The sequence below is a fragment of the Bos grunniens genome, chromosome 2, assembly GCF_055505025.1.
Source record: "Bos grunniens cultivar Pamir isolate PY7600 chromosome 2, Bosgru_T2T1.0, whole genome shotgun sequence".
Lineage (NCBI taxonomy): Eukaryota > Metazoa > Chordata > Mammalia > Artiodactyla > Bovidae > Bos > Bos grunniens.
In genome coordinates, this window is record NC_141166.1 from 63,696,084 (window position 1) to 63,714,666 (window position 18,583).

The window sequence follows — 18,583 nt, forward strand, 5'->3', positions numbered from 1 at the left end:
GGTAAGGACGTGCTTCACTGTATTTCAGACTGCTGAGATGGTTGTACCATATTATATTCCGGCCAGCAGTGTCTGAGAACTCCCAATTATTTCACGTCCTCACCAACATTTGCGTGTTATTACTGTTTCACAGTTAATGTTTAAACTAGAAAATTTTGATGTATTGAAATAGCTATCTTATTAGAATGTTTTTAACATTAACATTATAACACAGGTAAATTAGCTGTTAGATGTTTTGTAATGTAAAAAATATAAGAACAAGACTGATAGTATTTGAAGGAGGATGTGTTCCTTTGAATCAGATCAGGTACACTGTCCATTCTTTGATCACCAGTTTCTGTCAAGGTTTTGCTGCTACTGCTGCTAAGTCGCTTCAGTCGTGTCCGACTCTATGCGACCCCGTAAATGGCAGCCCACCAGGCTCCTCTGTCCCTGGGATTCTCCAGGCAAGAATACTGGAGTGGGTTGTCATTTCCTTCTCCAATGCATGCATGCCTGCTCCAACTCTGTGCAACCCTATGGACAGCAGCCCTCTAGGCTCCTCTGTCCACAGGATTCTCCAAGCAAGAATACTGGAGAGGGTTGCCATTTCCTTCTCCCATCAAGGTTTTAGGAGAAGCCTACTTCCCTGGTGGCTCAGACAGTAAAGCGTCTGCCTACAATGTGGGAGACCCAGGTTCAATCCCTGGATCGGGAAGATCTCCTGGAGAAGGAAATGACAACCCACTCCAGTATTCTTGCCTGGAAAAATCCCATGGACAGAGGAGCCTGGTAGACTACAGTCCATGGGGTTGCAAAGAGTTGGACATGACTGAGTGACTTCACCTTCACCTTCAATAAATAATAGCCTGTTTCTCCTGAGGTCAAAGCCAAGTGAGATATCAGTGGAGAAGTTAGGGCAGAACATCACCCTGATTGCCTTCAGTGCTGCCTTGCAAGACCTGGCCTAGAGTGGCTAAAAATCAAAACACAGAGTTGTTCGTGCCCACTCTGTCAGTGGCAGAACTGGGGGTCCCTCGGTCCCCCCGAGTGGGCTCTTGCTCAGCAAGTGTCCTGGCGTGTCAGAAGATCAGGGCCTGCTTAAATGCAGGGCCCCCTTCCTGTCCCAGACTTCCGGGTCAGTCATCCATGCTTTTCCCTGCTGCAGGCTCCCTGTGTAGGAACATAAGTCCAGGTCGTGTGTACTTCTCTGAGCACCAATAAGAGTCCTGTTCAAAAATGTGTGAAGTGTACTTACTGTTTGTAATTACTGGTTCTTTCAGGTCAAAGTTGCAATCCTGAAGTACATTGAGTCTCTTGCCAGGCAGATGGACCCAACAGATTTCATAAACTCTAGTGAGACAAGGCTTGCTGTTTCTAGAATTATAACCTGGACAACAGAACCAAAGAGTTCAGATGTGAGAAAGGTATGTCCCAAAGCGCCAGGCACAGCTTTAATCACAGCCTTTTCTTAGGTGTGAATTAGAGGAATTTATGGGAATGTTCAAACCACCTCCATACCTACATGCAAACCTCTCTCTTTCCTTTTCTACGAAACCAAGACTTTGCTCCTACCCCTATCTTCTCTGTCCAGGACCACCTTATTCCAGTCTTTCCGTATCAAAATGAAAATCTGAAATCTTGTGTCATGGGAGACACCCTGATACCAAAATGTTGTATTGTTGCTTTTTTTTTAATCAGCTAAAGATAAATACTTGCTCATGGCACATTGAGAGGCAGGTAATGCAGTTTAAGGGAGCACAGGATGTTAGCATTTCTATTCCTAGGTAGTATTCTGCCTCAGAACTACTATGAAGATGAATTCATACATGTTGAAAGCATGGTCAGTTCCTGACATGTGATAAGCACACAGGAAGTGTGAGTTATCACTGTGCTTATTGCTTCTATTCTCTTCCTGTCCATGTCCTGTTCTTCTGTGTTTGAGTTTCACACATGGCCATCATTCTTTTACTTTATATGTAAACTAACTAGCCCAACTAGCCTTTAAAAATTACTTTTAAGTCAGATTTCTCAGTTCTACTTTTAGACTAAAAGTATTTGATTTTGATTATTTGTGTATAATCATGAACCTTGCATTTTTCTCCCCATAGTATACTTCCTTCATAGCCAACTCTATAGCCAAAATAGTCCTTTGGCCTTGGGATAGAATTAATAATGTGGACCACTTAGGTCAAGGCAGGGTTAAGGATGATTCTAAGCAGTGTTAGCAAGATTGCTTTGCACCTGAACACCTACCTGCTTAGCACCTGCCTCCTAGAGTCCAAGGAGGAGAATCAAAGAATCACCCATAATGTTTCTTTGGGAGAATTACAGCCCATATAATTCTCCAGCCATTATATAGTATTAATTATAAACGAAGTTCTCCAAGGTTAAAGAAACAAGGATGAATTTTATTAATGCACTCATTCAAAATTATTGTTCTGGTATTAAGTAATATTTTAAATTTATGATCCTTTTATAAAATTTTTCAGTATTTATCAAAAGAACATTTCACTGGCAACCTTTAACTATTAAGCCTCTTTGGGATTAGAGGGATACAGTAGGAGGTGGTAAAATGATTTGGTTGATTGGAAAGTCAAAGTATTTCTGTTACGGTTTTCAAAATCATAGATCAACCAATGTATACAAAAACCTTCCTGCATTTAGGCATAGCAAGTAAATGTGTGTGTGTCTATGTGAGTTTGTGTTTCGTAATTGAGTGTTACTCAAGTGTTCCCTCCTGTGGGGCTGAAGGATACTTAATACTTGCGTGTTATCATGATTAGGGCCTGTATGGGAACAGCTGACTGTGGTCATGATGTCTACTTTCTCTGAACATGCCCATTAAAAATTTGAACTAGGATTTATTGTCCTAACTTTTGTAATCAGGACACTAGAGAAATGTTTCAAAGTTATCCAGCCTGGGACATCAAAACACTCAAGTTACTTTAATACTATGCTCAGTCGCTTCAGTTGTGTCCAACTCTTTGCAACCATATGGACTGTAGCACATCAGGCTCCTCTGTCCATGAGATTCTCCAGGCAAAAATACTGGAGTGGGTTGCTGTGCCCTCCTCCAGGGGATCTTCCCAACTCAGGGATTGAACCCACATCTCCTTAAATCTCCTGCATTGGCAGGTGTGTTCTTTACCACTAGTGCCACCTGGGAAGCCCACTTTAAAATACTAGCTTAAGTCAATTATGGTTAGGATGTTTAACGCTGAGATCACATAACTTATTTACTGTTTGATCTTCAACACTTAATTTCAGTTATTTTGGATCATACTGTGCTACTGTGCAAACCCTGTTCTGCACTGGCACTCCACCTCCATGTCTGCCCTTCCATCTTCCCCTCCCCCATTGTGAGGACTGCTAAAACACCTCATCTTCAGGCTGAGCTCAAACCTGGGCTCAAGGACAGTAATCCAGGGCTTCAGAGGAGGTTGAAAAGCTTTTTTTTTTTTTTTGTCAGTAGTCCTCAGCCCTGGCTGCAATAAAAACCAGTCTCAATTCCTATGCTGTACCCAAAGTCACTTGACTTAATTAGTACAAAGTGGAGTATGGACGTTGTTTTGTGTCTGATTGGAGTTCCTTCCGCACATGGCTGATTTTTAATGCACAGTGTTAATAAGAATTAACACTTATTTAATAAGTATAACACTTTAATAAGCAGCCTGTTATTTTAGACCACTTCCCCTAAGATTGACCCTCAGACCTATAGACTGCTGATGTGGTCTTGACCTGTTGCTGCTGGTTTTCACAAGACCCCAGCTAGGTCCTCATCATCTTTAGGACCAGGCCTGGTCTTGCTGTTCCCTGAACCTCCCCCATCTCCCTACTTATGCCCAACACCTAGAATGATACCTATAGGAACAAAGTAAGCATTTTAAGAAGTATTTTAAATGAATTAATGAATAAATACCTGAAGAGAAATGATCTAATTTCAAATAACATTTCAAAGTCACCATTTTCAAAACCACAGGCTTGGAAGTTCTCCTCTATTGGCTTCTATATTAGTTTCATATTGCATAACCTATTACCACAGACTTAGCTGATTGAAACTACAAAAATTTATAATCTCACAATTCTGTGGGTTAGAAGTCTGGCACATGTTCTCTGGATTCTCTGCTTAGTCTTCCCAGACAGAAATCAAGATATTGCCTGGGTCTTCAGTCTCACTTGAGACGTAGGATTCTCTTCCAACTCCCTGGTTCTTGGCCTAAGTCAGTTCATTACTGGTGAGGGCTATGGTACCTGTTTTTTTGCCCGCTGTCAGCAGGGGGCGGTCACAGCTCATGGAGGCCACCCCCATACCTGGCCTGGCAATTTGCTTCTGCAAAGCCAGCAGAAGACATAATGTCCTAAAATTTCCTAAATTTTATGAAAAACATTAATCTGCACATCTAAGAAGCTCAACCAAATCCAAGTACACTTTAAGAAAAAGAAAAAAAAAAAAGATTCACACCTAGACATAATCAAACTGCTGAAAATGAAACAGAAGCTCATGGGAGCTGCCCAAGGAAGCGGCTCAGCATAGCCCAGATCCTCAGTAAGACAAACAGCTGCTTTCTCATCCAAAACCTTGGAGAACGAAGGCAGCCTGTTGACTTTAATGGTGCTGAAAGCAAAGAAAAGTCAACTAAGAATTCTCTGTTTAACAAAATTATTCTTTAAGAACAAAAGATAAATTACAAAGAAGCCAGCAGGAGATTCTCATGTTAATCTCTGTGACTGCTTGCAGTGGCTCACCTGATTAGGTCCGATCCACCCAGGATAATCTGCACTTTAACCAAAAATCAACTGATTAGGGAGGGACTAATTGTACCGGCAAAATCCCTTCGTCCTTCTAAGGTAATTGTGGGAATGGTGTTCATCACTCACCTTAGGAGAGGGGATTGTGCAGGGCTTACTCACCAGGAGGCTGGAATCTTGGGGTCCACCTTAGTGTTCTGTCACCCAAGGCTTTGGTCTCCTTTTCAGTGGGTTGGCATGAATCTTCCATGGTTAGTTATTTGGTAATTCCTTAGGCACTTTCTTACCTAACGACACATTTGTGTTGGGTTCAGTTTAGCAGATGCATCTTTGCTTTTTAATCATCCAAGATATCTGTGGATTAGATTGTTTGGCTTTAAGTTGTATCCATCTAGCCCTGGCTAGTAAAGTACTGTTAGTTGATTTAAATAGGCTTGTTAAAGCACAATATTCAAATATATGTTCCTTTGCCCCATAGCTGCCTCTCACAAACTGTGCATTAAGGCACTGCAGATTAATCTTTCCTGGAGTTAGAGCTACTTCTATTTAAATGCCCTGTTTTGATGTTCCATCCACTGCATATTTCATACAGGTATAGATGCTATTGTAAGTGATCCAACTGCCTTATCCAAGAACTTGAGATGTGTTGGAAATATTGTCTAAATGAATGTCATGCCTAAATAAGTTAAAATACTTAGAAATTGTGATATGGTCTACATCACTCTATGCTAAGATTAAAATTGTCATTATTATTTTAAAGCTATAGAAAAAGAAAACAGGCACCATTTTTATCTGGATAATTTAATGCTTTTAAAGATATGCTTACTTATCTCTTTTAAGTAGAAGTATGTTTTGACTCACCTGTCATTTACAGAATGTATCAGGTACTAGGAGAACATCTTGGTGATTTAAAAGCACTTTCTGATTATGAACCAAATTCTCCTGTTGGTGTTCTGATTTAATTTCCTAAGAGTAGAGTGAGGTGTTACCTTCTAAATACTAGAAGCACCCTACAGTCTGAAATCAATTTAGTAAACTCTCATTTTGGCTGTATCATCAGACAGTACTAATTTTATACAACCAATACTTGGGAAGTTTGCAGGTGGTGTAACTTGTTCTCCGTATCTCATATTTGGGAAAGTACATTAGAATCAGTTTAAGCTGATACAACTCTGCTTTGCTGACTTAAGCGTTTTTAATATTTTGTTTTCCCTTTTATGTCAGTGTTCTAGGGTGTTTCATATTGGAGAGAGTTGGGTGTATAAATATTTAAGATGTTAAGGAGGGAAGAAGCACAAGCAAAACTGAAGCCCAAGCCTGTCACCAGTGAGGTGTGCTTCCCTGGCCAAGACTGACTTGGACTCGGTGGGAAAACCCCACCCAGACTCTAACTGGCCTGCTGTATTCCTGAAGTAACTGTTTCCATTTTTTAACTCTGAGAGCCCTTATAGCTGTGTTGGCCAAACTATAAAGAGGCACACTAGACCTTTCTTAAGGCGCTGTGTGTGTTGAGGCAGTACAATATATTCACAGAAGAAAGTAGATTCTAGAGTTTGACCTCTATTGACTTCTGCCTCTGCTGCTTTTTAGAGGCTTTTTAGCCTCTGAATTCTTGTTTAAAATCCATAAAATAGGAATAATGGTACTTGCTTTAGTCACTATTGGGAGGACCAATTACAATAGAGCATATAAAATCCTAGATAAATACTGCTTTGTTTTTGTAGTTTAAGCTGTTACTCTTTGAGGGTTGCTTTGGTTTGCTGCTGCTTCACATTTTTTCCAGCATTAGGGAGATTTCTTTTTCCCTGTTAAGTCAAAAGGAATGCAGTAATGACAATAGAATTTTTAATGGTGTGTTTATATTTTCAGGCTCAGAATCCCTGTGTGTTTCCTTATGTGATTCTCTAACACTGAGCACTGGCTTTGTCAAATGAACTAACAGGTTTGGCCCCCAAAGGTTGTTTTGAGAAATGCAGGGAATAATGGCATGACACAGAAAACTAAAAATGAGGAAGATGCTGTTGCCTGGAGGAGGAGAAGTATATAAACAGCTTTCGAAAGTTGGCATTGCTAATTGAAAAAAATGTAAATCTCTGATTATAGATAGGCAGCTGTCCTAATCTAAAAGCTCAGAGTTTTAATACCATTGAATGAGATTTGAATCTTAGCTTAATTGTGACTGCCTTGCTCAAGTCTCACTTTAATCTCTTTGCAAGAGCCCTACTTCCAGGAGGGGTTGTGATTATGAAGGACTTAGGGGATGATTGAGATTTAAAACTGGTAGTTACTGATATTATTCTTAAGAATCCTGTTACTGTTCTATTACTATTTGTCAGTAGGGAACCACGTTAGGCATTACTGACAACTATTCATAGACTTTTAGATTATACAATCTCTCTCTCTCTTTCATATATATATGTATATATATATACACACACACATGACTTTAGAAACTAAGCCAAACACTTGGGAGCTTATCAATAACCATGGTTTTAAGTGTGTGCTTCTTGCCTCTGATTAAACCCTGCCCCTCTCCTGTCTGTCCATCCTGCTTTAGCATAGTCGAGTAGGGGAAGATTTACCCATAAGGGTGGCCTCGACCTGCTCTGGGCCTGGAGAAGGAAACTTGGAAGAAAATTGTAAACAGGTAGATTTGAAACTGTATACTAATTTGCAAAAAGACACATCACTGTTTGCATTTAGATTATTAATCTTGATTACACTTGTGAAGACACTGAGAAGATTTGGGAAAAACCTAAAGTTAACATAATAATATGTAAGAAAGAATGTGTGTGTGTGCGTGCATGTGTGCATGTGCCTGTATAAAAGTATTGTGTTTTGGTGTGTTTTATAATTAATTGCCTTCCCAAAGAAATAGCCATATTGCAGACAGACTTCTACCATAGTTTAACACAATAGCAAAGGAGAGATGCTGAATTTAAAATGTTGGAAGGTTTTGAAATACCTTCTCTTTGGTGATTTTTCTAAAGCAGTTTTAATCACACTCTGAAGGGAGCAGTAATAGATGTTTACTTAATTAGAAAACTCCCTTTCCTCTCAAATTTTAAATTTCCCTAGTTAATGCCAACACTGAAGCATTTGTCAAAGTTTTATTGATCTCTTCTCTGGAAGAATCCTTTTCTGCTGTGCGGTACAGGCCGTTGATAACCCTGCAGGTTCTTTTCAGACAACTAGCAGGATTTGGAGACCCTTTTACCTTCACCGTCTAAGTTCTCCTGTGGGGGCCATTTCCTGTTAGGTCACCATGTGATCTTTAAGACACGTGGCCCCAAGAGTTAGTTACGTGTTAGAAAGCATCAGCAGCAGAGTTTCTGGTCTGGCTTTTTAATGGCCCTTCCTCTCATGGGGCAAGGGCTCAAAGATGGAACAGGCACAGCAATGATACCCTCTGGCTTTTGACTCATCATTGATCATGAGGTCTGGCCCAGGCTGTTTAAAATGAATTTCTCCATGAAATTCTCCAGACCAGAATACTGGAGTGGGTACCCTTTCCCTTCTCCAGGGGATCTTCCCAACCCAGGGATCGAACCCAGGTCTCCTGCATTGCAGGCGGATTCTTTTCCAACTGAGCTATCAGGGAAGCTCCAAATTTCTCCAACCCATCCCCATGTTTGGAATTATTCCTGCAGTGAGGAGCATATTGATGATGATGACAAATATAACCCAGTTTTTATCCTTGCCTGAGTGTTCTGGTATTGACTCCTCACTGATACAGAGTTGTAGGTAAAATATTTTAGGGTCGTAACAGTCTCATTTCTTTTAGAACTTTGATGTGAAATCTTTTAAAAATAACATTTAAATGATACTTTCTATCCATTTTTGGAGCATGGATCTCAGAAAAAAGATTTTACTTTGAAAACAGCTTTAAAGCTGTATGAAATCATTTATAATTTATATTTTGGAAAGTGCAAAAATAAATTATATTCATTTTATGTTTATAAAACCATATACCATCTGTCCAGTGAATTATTTTCAGAATTCCTTGTCTTTCTATTTGATTTCTCATGGAAATTCACCTTTAGGTTATTGAGGGAAGGCTCTTCAGTGGGTAGAAGTTGAAGTCTGCTGCTCTTTGTTTTCCCATATGACGGAAGGCACTAATGTCAAGTAGCCTGAATTAGCACAATTTCTAGGCCTGTCACCTTGCAGCCTTCTTTTTCCTAAAAGACTCCACCAGTTTCATAATTTGCTTTGTGAAAAACCCCAAGTAAGTTTTATCTTGTCATTCTGGGGAGAAATTAGGTCTAAAGACAGTGGCCCATTCCATGTAAAAACGTACTATTAAAAAATGTAATGATGCATTTTATAGTTTTCTAATGCCATTTGCAGTAAACAAAATATAAGTGCCTAAACTTTCTTAATTTAATTGGTGATATTGATTTTTCCCTGCCAAAACTCAAGTCTGCTTCTTTGCTTCTCTTTGAAGTGCAGTGTTTTCTGTATGCATTTTTTTCCTAACATCAGTAAGACTTTTTACTTGCATGTTTTTTTTACTTGTACTACTTTTTACTTTGCACAGTTACTACAGTCATGCACAGGTTACTTTGCATGATTTGGGGAATTTGCCTTTATACAAATCATACTAACAGTACATTAAGTTGATGGTGAAATGGAGTTCTTCAGGTAATGGTTTCTTAAAACTGTTTTAATAATGCAGAAATGTTTATTTCAGTTCAATCAATAATAATATTTTTTGTCTGTGTCATATAAGGACACTGGCCCTTCCAATTTAATTTTAATGGAAAGGATATAAAGGACCATGTTTAGAAGTCAAGAGAAAAAGTAAGATGCTTTTGCCCAATGTTGTGCTTAAAGACATTATAAAAGAAAATTTTCAATTGTGTAAAAAATGTTATTCTACTGATTTTTAATTTTTAATTTTGGTTAAGTGCGTATGGGTATTTGGATTTTTTTTTCCTTCTCCAGGCACAAAATAGTAGTTTTGTCTTAACTGGACCTAAAATTAATTTTAACATTATAAAATCATTGAAATTTTTTTTGGAGTTTATTTGCAAAAAATCTCAGCAATCATGTTTTTATGTAATATTCTATATAGTGGAAAAATATTTAGAATAATTGCTTCAATCCTAAATATTACAATCTTTAGAAATATAAATTATTAAAAGATTTTCATAAAGCATTTTCCTTTCTTTAGACTCTTAGAAAATTGTAAGAAACGCCAGTTAGTACTTCCTAAAGTTTTCTTTTGGCATAGTTTTTCCAAGTCAGAACACTTGTGACTGATTCCGCAGGCATTACGCTAATAGCAGACATGTAACCTACTAGGGAAGCCAGGGTTCCACTTGAGTGCTGTTGCTCTAGCCGCTTGCTCGTCCCCACATGGCTGCTAGAAACCTTGAGTCATCCTGCATGTGTTGTCTCTCTAGTCAAGAAAAGTAGAACAGTTTCCAAAAGGCAGAGGAGTAAATCTGGTTTGCTCTGCAAAGACTGTCTCTGTCCTCAATGCACAGATGTAAAAGTAGGAGTTTTTCAGATGTACCTGAACTCTCTTTTTTTCTAGTTTTTCTTACTTACTGGGAAAAGTAGTTTTATAAGACAAAGCAGTGGAGGCTTGTTTAGAAACTTGTTCTTTGCAGGGTATACTGGGAGCCTCATCTGATTCTGACTTACTAGGGTGACCAGTCTTAAGCCTTTTCAGATTTTTTGATTGTTTGACCCTAGTCCTGGAAACAGAGAAGTTGCAGGAGTTTACTGTTAACATCCTGTGGAAAACTAAGGCCAGTGTGTTCAGCGAAACCAGGGCTTATTTTCCATATCAAAATTAGGCTATTTATAATTGATTACCATCAATTATAGTGTTTTCTCTAGGTGCTTTTTGCCTTTTTGTGTGTGTGTGTGTGTGGCACAAATGTTATTATTTACTCATACAAAGCAGTTTTCTTTTAAAAATAATTTTAGAACTTCCCTGGTGGTCCAGTGGTTAGGACTCAGAGCTTTCACTGCCAAGGACCTGGATTCAGTCCCTGGTTGGGGAACTGTTATAAGATCCTGCAAGTCATGTGGCTTGGCCAAAATAAATAAATAAACAATTTTAATGAGCATTTTGACCAAGATAGGCAATTGCACGTAACACAAATTAATCATCTCTTCTGTTTCTAGGCAGCACAAATTGTGCTCATCTCTCTGTTTGAATTGAACACTCCTGAATTTACCATGTTACTTGGTGCCTTGCCAAAAACATTCCAGGATGGTGCCACCAAACTCCTGCATAACCACCTCAAGAATTCCAGTAACACCAGTGTGGTGAGTGCTTTGGTCACAGTTGGTAACCACCACTTACTCCTCATCTAGAACCTGCTCTAATGGAATAGCCAGTTTTCCTGTTCTCTTGCAATAGATCATGGGCAGCCAGAGTGTGGGGGCCATGTCTGATCCTGCTGTATTCCCAGTGAATGAATCTGGTATTTAAACATGGCCTTTCTGTCAAGTCAGGTTGTTTAGTTAAATGTCTATGAAGTCATTGAGGCAGTTATTGAGGAACTTAATTTTTTTCACTCTGTAAAGATGCAAATGCTGAATTGTGTCTGTTACTCTAGCACAGCTGACAGCAGTCACTCAGCTTCGGGATTGCCTATAGGACAGTTACCGATTTTCAGTTCATATGCACTTAAAAAATGAACTTATGATTCTGCAAAAAAATCACCTTGATTATGCAAAATCTGTCCATTTATTTACATGTGGGTTCCAAGGCCAGGGGCAAAGTGGAACTGTGTTCTATATTTATCTCTTGAGTGATGGAGCTCTTCTGCCTTCACTCAGGGCTCTCCAAGCAACACCATTGGCCGGACTCCCTCCAGACACCCCAGCAGCCGGACCAGCCCCCTGACCTCACCCACCAACTGCTCCCATGGTGGCCTATCTCCAAGGTAAAGCCATTTCAACAGTGAAGACACTAAAGCACCACCATGTCTCTTCTAGCTAATTTTCAGATTATAGACTGAGCTTAATACCAAAAAGTGTATGGGTACCAGGAGCCCACAGGTCCTAGTCTTCACCCGTATCTTAACTGTGTAATTGATTTTGGGCAAAGCAGTTAACTTCTGTGGCAAAATGAGCAGTTTCTGCTGAATGGTCTCTGAGAGTTCTTCTAGCTCTAAACACTTTCTAGTACCTTAAAAATTTTAAAACCAAAAGTTATATTTAGTCCTATTTAACATAGAAGCTCTTTAGCTGTTGTGTGAGCAATAGCAGCACCTTAAGGTATTTGACCATCTAAGTAAAATCCTTTATAATTGTCCAGAGTCTGGGGTAGTTTCCAGCCAAGTGGCCCTTCCAAGCATGGTTGCTTTCATCCTAGGCTCATGGTTGAAGTAGAATGCTGCTCTGAGGAGGGATTAAGAGCCTGGGAACTAAAAATGGATCAACATTTTCAGACTCCTGTTGGGGCCATGTGAACATCGGCCTTACAGAGTCTGAGGCAGTGACTTGAGAAGATACTTTGCCTCAAGTTCTTTAGATAACATTTGCATCTGACCAGAGCCTTTAGAAGTCTCTCTGTGATGGTTTTCGTGACCACCTGGACTGTGTTGAAGTTTCTCATGGTCTCATTCATGGTGGCCCTGTAGGCTGCAGTTTTTAGGAAAGAGCCAGTACCTGGTCGTGGAAGGGTCACACATGTGTGTTTGTTTCATGACATTAGGACTTTGGGTTGCTGATGCCAGGATCTTAAAATTAGAGGAAAATCTTACAAGTATACCATCCCCCTTTAAGAGTTACCTCTTTAGTTGGAAGATAACAATATGGAAGTACCTTTAAATTTAGATTTTTTTGATGCTCGAGAGTCTTCCAAACTCTGCTGTCCTTACTGCTGAAGTTCTGTTCAGTTTCTCAAGTTATCATATAAATATTTTAGAAAATGTCAGATTTGTATTTTTCTCTTAGAGAAGCGAAATATTTTGTATACTTATAGTATCTCAGTGTTTATATTGCCTGAGGTCCCCCTGGCACTGTATTTAGGTAGACCGAAGTAACATTGTGTTTCCAAATTTGGTCTGTGTGGTCATGATTTCAGCAGGCTAATCTAATTAAACAGTTGGGACCAGAAAGTAATGAAAACATGTCTTACTTTTCCCAAGTATGACTGAGACTCAGCCAACTTTTTATCTGTATCTAAATAAATGGTTTGTCTTAAATGACCCCAGAGTTGGCAGTAAAATCATAGAATTCTCTTCCTTCGTAGGAGAAAATTTGTGGAAAACTTGTATTCTCTATAAATTGTTGCTTTTGTTTAGAAGTGATACTTCTGAAACATTGACAAATCTGTTCTTCCATAATACTCAGTTCATACTTACTTTTTAGTTATTTCACTAATAAGGTTGCACATTCTTTATGTAATAAAGGATAAATTTCAGATTAAATATTTTGTTATTATATGTGCTGATAGTTTAAGTGAAAGATTGGGGGTGGGGGAGCTGCTAGTATAAGCCATGAGAGCTAAGAATTGGCTAGGTATTTTTAAATTTCATGGATCTCCAAATTATTTTAAAACTCTAATTTATTTTTCCAGGTCACCATTCATTCTTAACTAGCCTGATCTAAATTTTTACTCTTAGGGTTACCAGGTGAGTGTAAGAAATAAGAAGTTTTTTTTTTTCAGTATTAAAAAGTCCAAGTGAGGCTGAAATATTTTCTTACCAACAAATTGTTCTGTAAGAAATTACTTAGTTATGTAGTTTCTGTCTTTCTTTTTAAACAGAATATGCCCCAGTCAGTGTGTAACTAGCCAGAATGACCTAAGCCAACTTGAACTCATTGGGAAAAATCATTTTTCTCACAGCTAAAACTGTCCAGAAGTAGAAAAAGCTGCCTCATGTCATCATATCATAGGAAATATTCAAATAGGATGCATACTTTCTACCAGGAAATTTATGAAAGAAATGAACTCTTGCATTAATTAGGACAATGTATTAGGTCACCACATTGTAAGTAGGCGATGGACAAATTCCTCTAGATATAAATCTGGTTATTTTTTTGAGTAGTGCTCTTGAAACATGTATTTTTCTATTCTGCTGTTCTTTTGAATTATCTTGACCATTTGATGTTAGTTTTTTGTTCTTAAACAGAAGAGTTCTTGCCAATTCTTCATTTTAAGTCAATTTCGAGTATCAAAATGAAGCTTTTTTAAGCCCCAAAATTCTACCCTCAGATTATGATGCTAATAAGAAGATAGTCTAACATGATGACACGTTTGTTTTTTTTTTTTTTAATTGCTAGTGAGAAAGTCATTTTTATCAACCTGGTAGATAACATTAGAGAAGTCACAGCTAACAGGTCAACCTTCTGTGGAAATTCCATCCGTCAGTTATCCTTTTCTGTGAGAAGGAAGAATTATTGTTTATTCCCAGTGAGCAGACAGACACTGCTGGGTCTTTGGAGAGAAGACTTATGGTCTGAAGTGTTCCATAAATTCAATATATGTTTACATTTTAGCTCCATTTAGTGGGATTGATGTTAAATGAAAAACAGAGTTGCTAGGGGCTTCAGCAATTACGTGAAGTCTGTTCCCTTTAAGATAGAAAAAGCACGTGGCTGTCCTTATTTGAGTCTGCTGTGCGCTCTCAGTGACCATGCCTTAGGATGCTAAGTAGGTAACATCTGGTAACCAGCAATAAGAGATAATTTCAGGCAGATTTTACACTCAGTCCATCAGATGATGAGGAGTGTGCACCGACTCAAAGTGGGGATCAGCCTGGAGACCCCCTCCCATGTTGAGGTGCTGGGGCATCTGCTTGATACAACCCTATGGGCAGAACTCCAGCTTGAGGGGGTCGTCTATGTCTCTTGTGTCCCTGACTCAGCGTGTGGCCTGGGGGATGCCTTTAGGGCCCTTCTGTGCTGCAGTGGCCGCTCCCTCCACACCTTGGTTTCCTTATGACGTGGGGCCACCACTGTCCTCAGCTGGAGACGAGCCTTGGACCACTGCTCCTGAACTGTGATAAGTGCCAGGGCGGGTGTGCTGCTCTGAAAATGCTGCCCTAGTCCTCTGGCCCCACCCCGTGGCCTCCTATCACACCTACAGGCAGTTCGGTTCACACCTTTCCCATCTTCCTGGGTCTGTTGAATTGCAGCAGATGCTAGAACTCAGGCAGGGCCTCTGCATGCCCAGGTCACTTGCTGAGTGAGGAGTACCTGTGCTCAGATGCACTTTAAACTTCTTATCAGGTCACACGAGCAGGGGACTTAGGTTTTCTGTCCCTCCTGCCTGAGCCAGCCAGTGGGTTGTGCTCCCCCGTTCTCTCGCGGTGCTGTTCTCTTAGGGGGAAGTTACTCGTGGCACCTCTGGACCCCATCTGAGGGTCCCAGTGGGGAAGCATGGTGTTCCCTGCCTGAGTGTTCTGGTGGGTGGTACAGTCTCTGAGACTCTGCTGCGGTTCCCTTGGTCCTGTTTGATTCAGGCCCATAGTTCTTCTTTGGGTTCCTTCTAAAATAATTGATTGCATTATCTGAAAGTAAACATCTGTGGTTTTTTTGCATGTAAGCATTTAGAAGTTCCTTTACACACACACACACACTCCTATATACTTGGAATCTCATGTGATTTAAAAATGTAAATACAGAACTGAGTGAAGAAGGAATGAGAAGTCTTGATGGAGGACCAAATTGTAAAATAAAGTTGGTCCTTTTCTTCTGAATGGTGAAGTGTAAATTTGGGTAGAACCTTGTCCCAAAGGGATGAGACTGTAGGACATGTAGAGTATAGTGCCTCCCTGCCCCCTTTGCCTGTTCTGTGTCTCTTTCTGACTCTCCTCTTCTGATCACTGCAGTCGGTTATGGGGTTGCAATGCCGATGGGCTGTCGAGGCACCCACCTCCCTTTCCTCAGCCTAACTCCATCCCCACCGCTCCCTCCCACAAGACTCTCAGGCGCTCTTACTCTCCCAGGTAACAAGCCACCTGTCCCACTTGTCTGAGGTGTCACAATATTATTGCACTTCCAAGGTCGTCTCAGGTCTCTGGGGAAGCCTCTCCGCCGCCTCCGGCCGAGACCAGCAGGGTAGAGCCTTGGTGAGAAGTGTGAGCAGGTGCGTGACCTCGGTCAGACCTCATGAGGATGGCTTCTACTTTGCCCCTAGGGCAAGGAACTGTTGCATCACCTGACCACATTCATCAGCATCTTCACTTGCAAGCCCTCAGCCCAGGGCAGTGCTCAGCCTCCTAAAGGTGCCTGCACCACCCAGCGGTGCACTGTGTCCCCAGCCGGCTGCATGGGCCTGCTCCTTCCCACATTGCACTTGTGGCCTCGGTCCTGCTCTCAGTGGTGTGGGATGTCTTTCCTGCTGTCCTGCATGTGGTAATAGTCTGAAGACTGAGATCCAGAAAAGCAGCCCCAAGAAGTCGCTCCCTATTATAGCTCATTAAAGGGGCTGCTCCAAGCAGGAGAGCTGTGGGGTCCCCACAGGCTGCCAGTGGAATGCGACAGATCAGATGGGGAATCCATGGTATGAAGGGAGGGTCCATGTATTTCTGTAGTTACCTGTTTGAGGGTCTCTAGGTGCTTTTTGTAAAGGTCGAAAGATCAGAGAATCCCTTCCCTGTTGGCTCCTGATACATGAGCAGAGTACAGGGCAGCCTGCTCCCTCTGTGCTATGTGAGATGAGTCTTGCCTCTGTGACAGGACAGGGTTAAGACAAAACAGAGAAGAAATGTGTTATTTTCGAATGCCTTGGAGATTTCACAGAAGATTTACATTCTTACCTTTGTATGCTCAGCATAGTGAACAAGTAAACAAGTCAGCTAAATATTTTAACAGCATTTTCCTTTTGAAACTCTCGCAGCTCTGAAAGTAACCCCTCAAGTGTGCAGGTGCCCCTGTGATGACATATAGATGCACAGGGACGGGCAGGGGCATGTGGACAGTGAGGCAGTGAGGCAGCCGTCCTCAGTGCAAATAAAGCACGTCACTGCCGTTTGTTAAAGGTTGGTCATGCCTCGAAGTGTAAGACCAGTTTATTGACTGTCTCCCAGTATACTGACCTGTGTGCCTTACTGGGCACCAAGCTTCACCCCCAGGCAATCAATCTTCCCATCTAGCCATGAAGACCGCCCTCCAGAGGACATCTGTTCCTGAATCACTTTTCACACTTGGGTACACAAACAAGTACCCAGTGCTTTAGCTAATGCTTCATAAATGGCTATAACTTCTGTTAATGTTGGAGGGAGAGAGAGTGGACCAGAGACACTGACACTTAGAAAACCTGTCTGTTACATCAAACTAAGAAAGAGGAAGTCTGTCTCTTTGCCAAAACCCTATTGATGTCATGAACAGAAACAGTTATCCTTATTCCATACCTGGTATCTCTTTCCTACACATGACAAAGAAGAACGTCTCAGAAGGCACACTTCTGTCCCAGCTTCTCTTTTCTTGGCGACCCAATTTCATGTGCCCCGCCCCCACCTACGCTCTGCATCCTTCTCAGCAGGGTGAGTCCAGAACTTTATTCTGCCTGGTATCTAGTGCCCTGGCCAGACGTCGGATCTGTGAATACTGACTGATTGAGCAACTTTTCCTAATCTAAAGAACCCTATGAAAATCTTTCTGGAGTCTAATCACAGTGTTTATAGATGACTAAGACCTGGCCTTTGACCTAAGGGATTATACCTCCAAGCTAAAACAAGACAGAATGTGGGGGCAGGTGACAGACTGGGGGTTACTGCCCCAGTGTTTTCTAAGTAAAGCTGCTGCATCCCTCTTGCTGTCCCCTTACATGTACTACTTGTTGGGGTCATACCACCTGTGATTCCCTGATGACAGCATCCACAGAGGGTTCCTTCTTCCCCACGCAGTAAGGGCTCGTGGGTATTGACTTGAAGAAACACAATTGCCAGGACATGAAATGGCAAGGAAAGCAGCCTTATATGTTTCCCTTTAGAGGAAAATAATCCTGTCTCTCACCTGGAGCTCACAGTTTCCACTTCATACCAAGGAGATACTTCAAAACTCAAGCTAGTGAGTCTAAAAGAAGTGTCACCGCAGATTGTACTTGGCTGTGCACAGGTTCTCCAAAATTGGAAGTCCGAGTTGGTTTATTAATTGAAAGTAAGAATGAGGACCATTAACTGGCAGAATCCTTTATTTTCATATTTTAAAAAAAGAGGCTACTATCATGCTAAAGTTATATGACTCAAATGAATTATTTTTAAGGAAGTTCAGGTTAAAAATAATGGGGTGAACTACGTGAAAGCCAGCATCTTCTGAAGCGACATGGAGAATAATATTGTGACATCCCTTAAAAGCTGAACGTTCCCCAGACTTCCTCCTGTCCATCCCTGCATTCTTCCCATGTTTGTTCCTTTTGCATGGGCTGTGTTATTTTTTTTGATTGTTGTTGTTAAAAGTATTTTAAGGCATCTTTTGACATCTTATATACATATTTTTTTGTTTAAGTCATATTCAGTCTTTATTTATAAAACATAGTGTACTGGCCAGATGTATAAATGCCTTTGCTCACACATAAGCTAGTGTTGTGGTGTTTTAGAAGGAGGGGTGGTTGGTGTCAGGGAGCCCCTGTGCTCTACAGTCGTACTCCCTTCACATTAAAGCAATATTGCCTTAGATAACCTTATGAACTTAGAAGGGGTTGAAATCTTGAATTCTGTTCAAGTTTTTGATTCCACCTCCTGTCAATGTGTACATGGAGTCTTAACTATAAATGTGTTGAAGTTCACGTTTCTTTTTGTTTGATGCCAGAGCCAGTCTTTGAGTTGGCATGTGTTTTTGTGAACTCTCCAAGTACAGTTAGGGTGTTTTCTTTCATTCATCAGAAAAGAAGGATGCCTGCTGCCTGGGCCAGAAGGTTGCAAAGACAGTAAAT

At 40.7% G+C, this 18,583-nt stretch overlaps 1 protein-coding gene across 17 annotated transcripts in view; it reads left to right on the plus strand.

Moving 5' to 3' along the window:
• The window catches only part of CLASP1 (cytoplasmic linker associated protein 1), a 273,436-nt gene that overhangs the window by 220,080 nt on the left and 34,773 nt on the right, over positions 1-18,583 (plus strand). For 15 of the 17 annotated variants that reach the window (XM_086349101.1, XM_086349040.1, XM_086349068.1 and 12 more), the window contains 3 exons: positions 1,263-1,406; positions 10,873-11,016; positions 11,533-11,639. In XM_086349101.1, the coding sequence (XP_086205227.1) occupies positions 1,263-1,406; positions 10,873-11,016; positions 11,533-11,639 (395 nt within the window). Of the gene's footprint in view, positions 1-1,262; positions 1,407-7,288; positions 7,379-10,872; positions 11,017-11,532; positions 11,640-15,536; positions 15,864-18,583 lie in introns of those variants that run through there. The other 2 variants (XM_086349179.1, XM_086349137.1) reach the window with 2 other exon arrangements.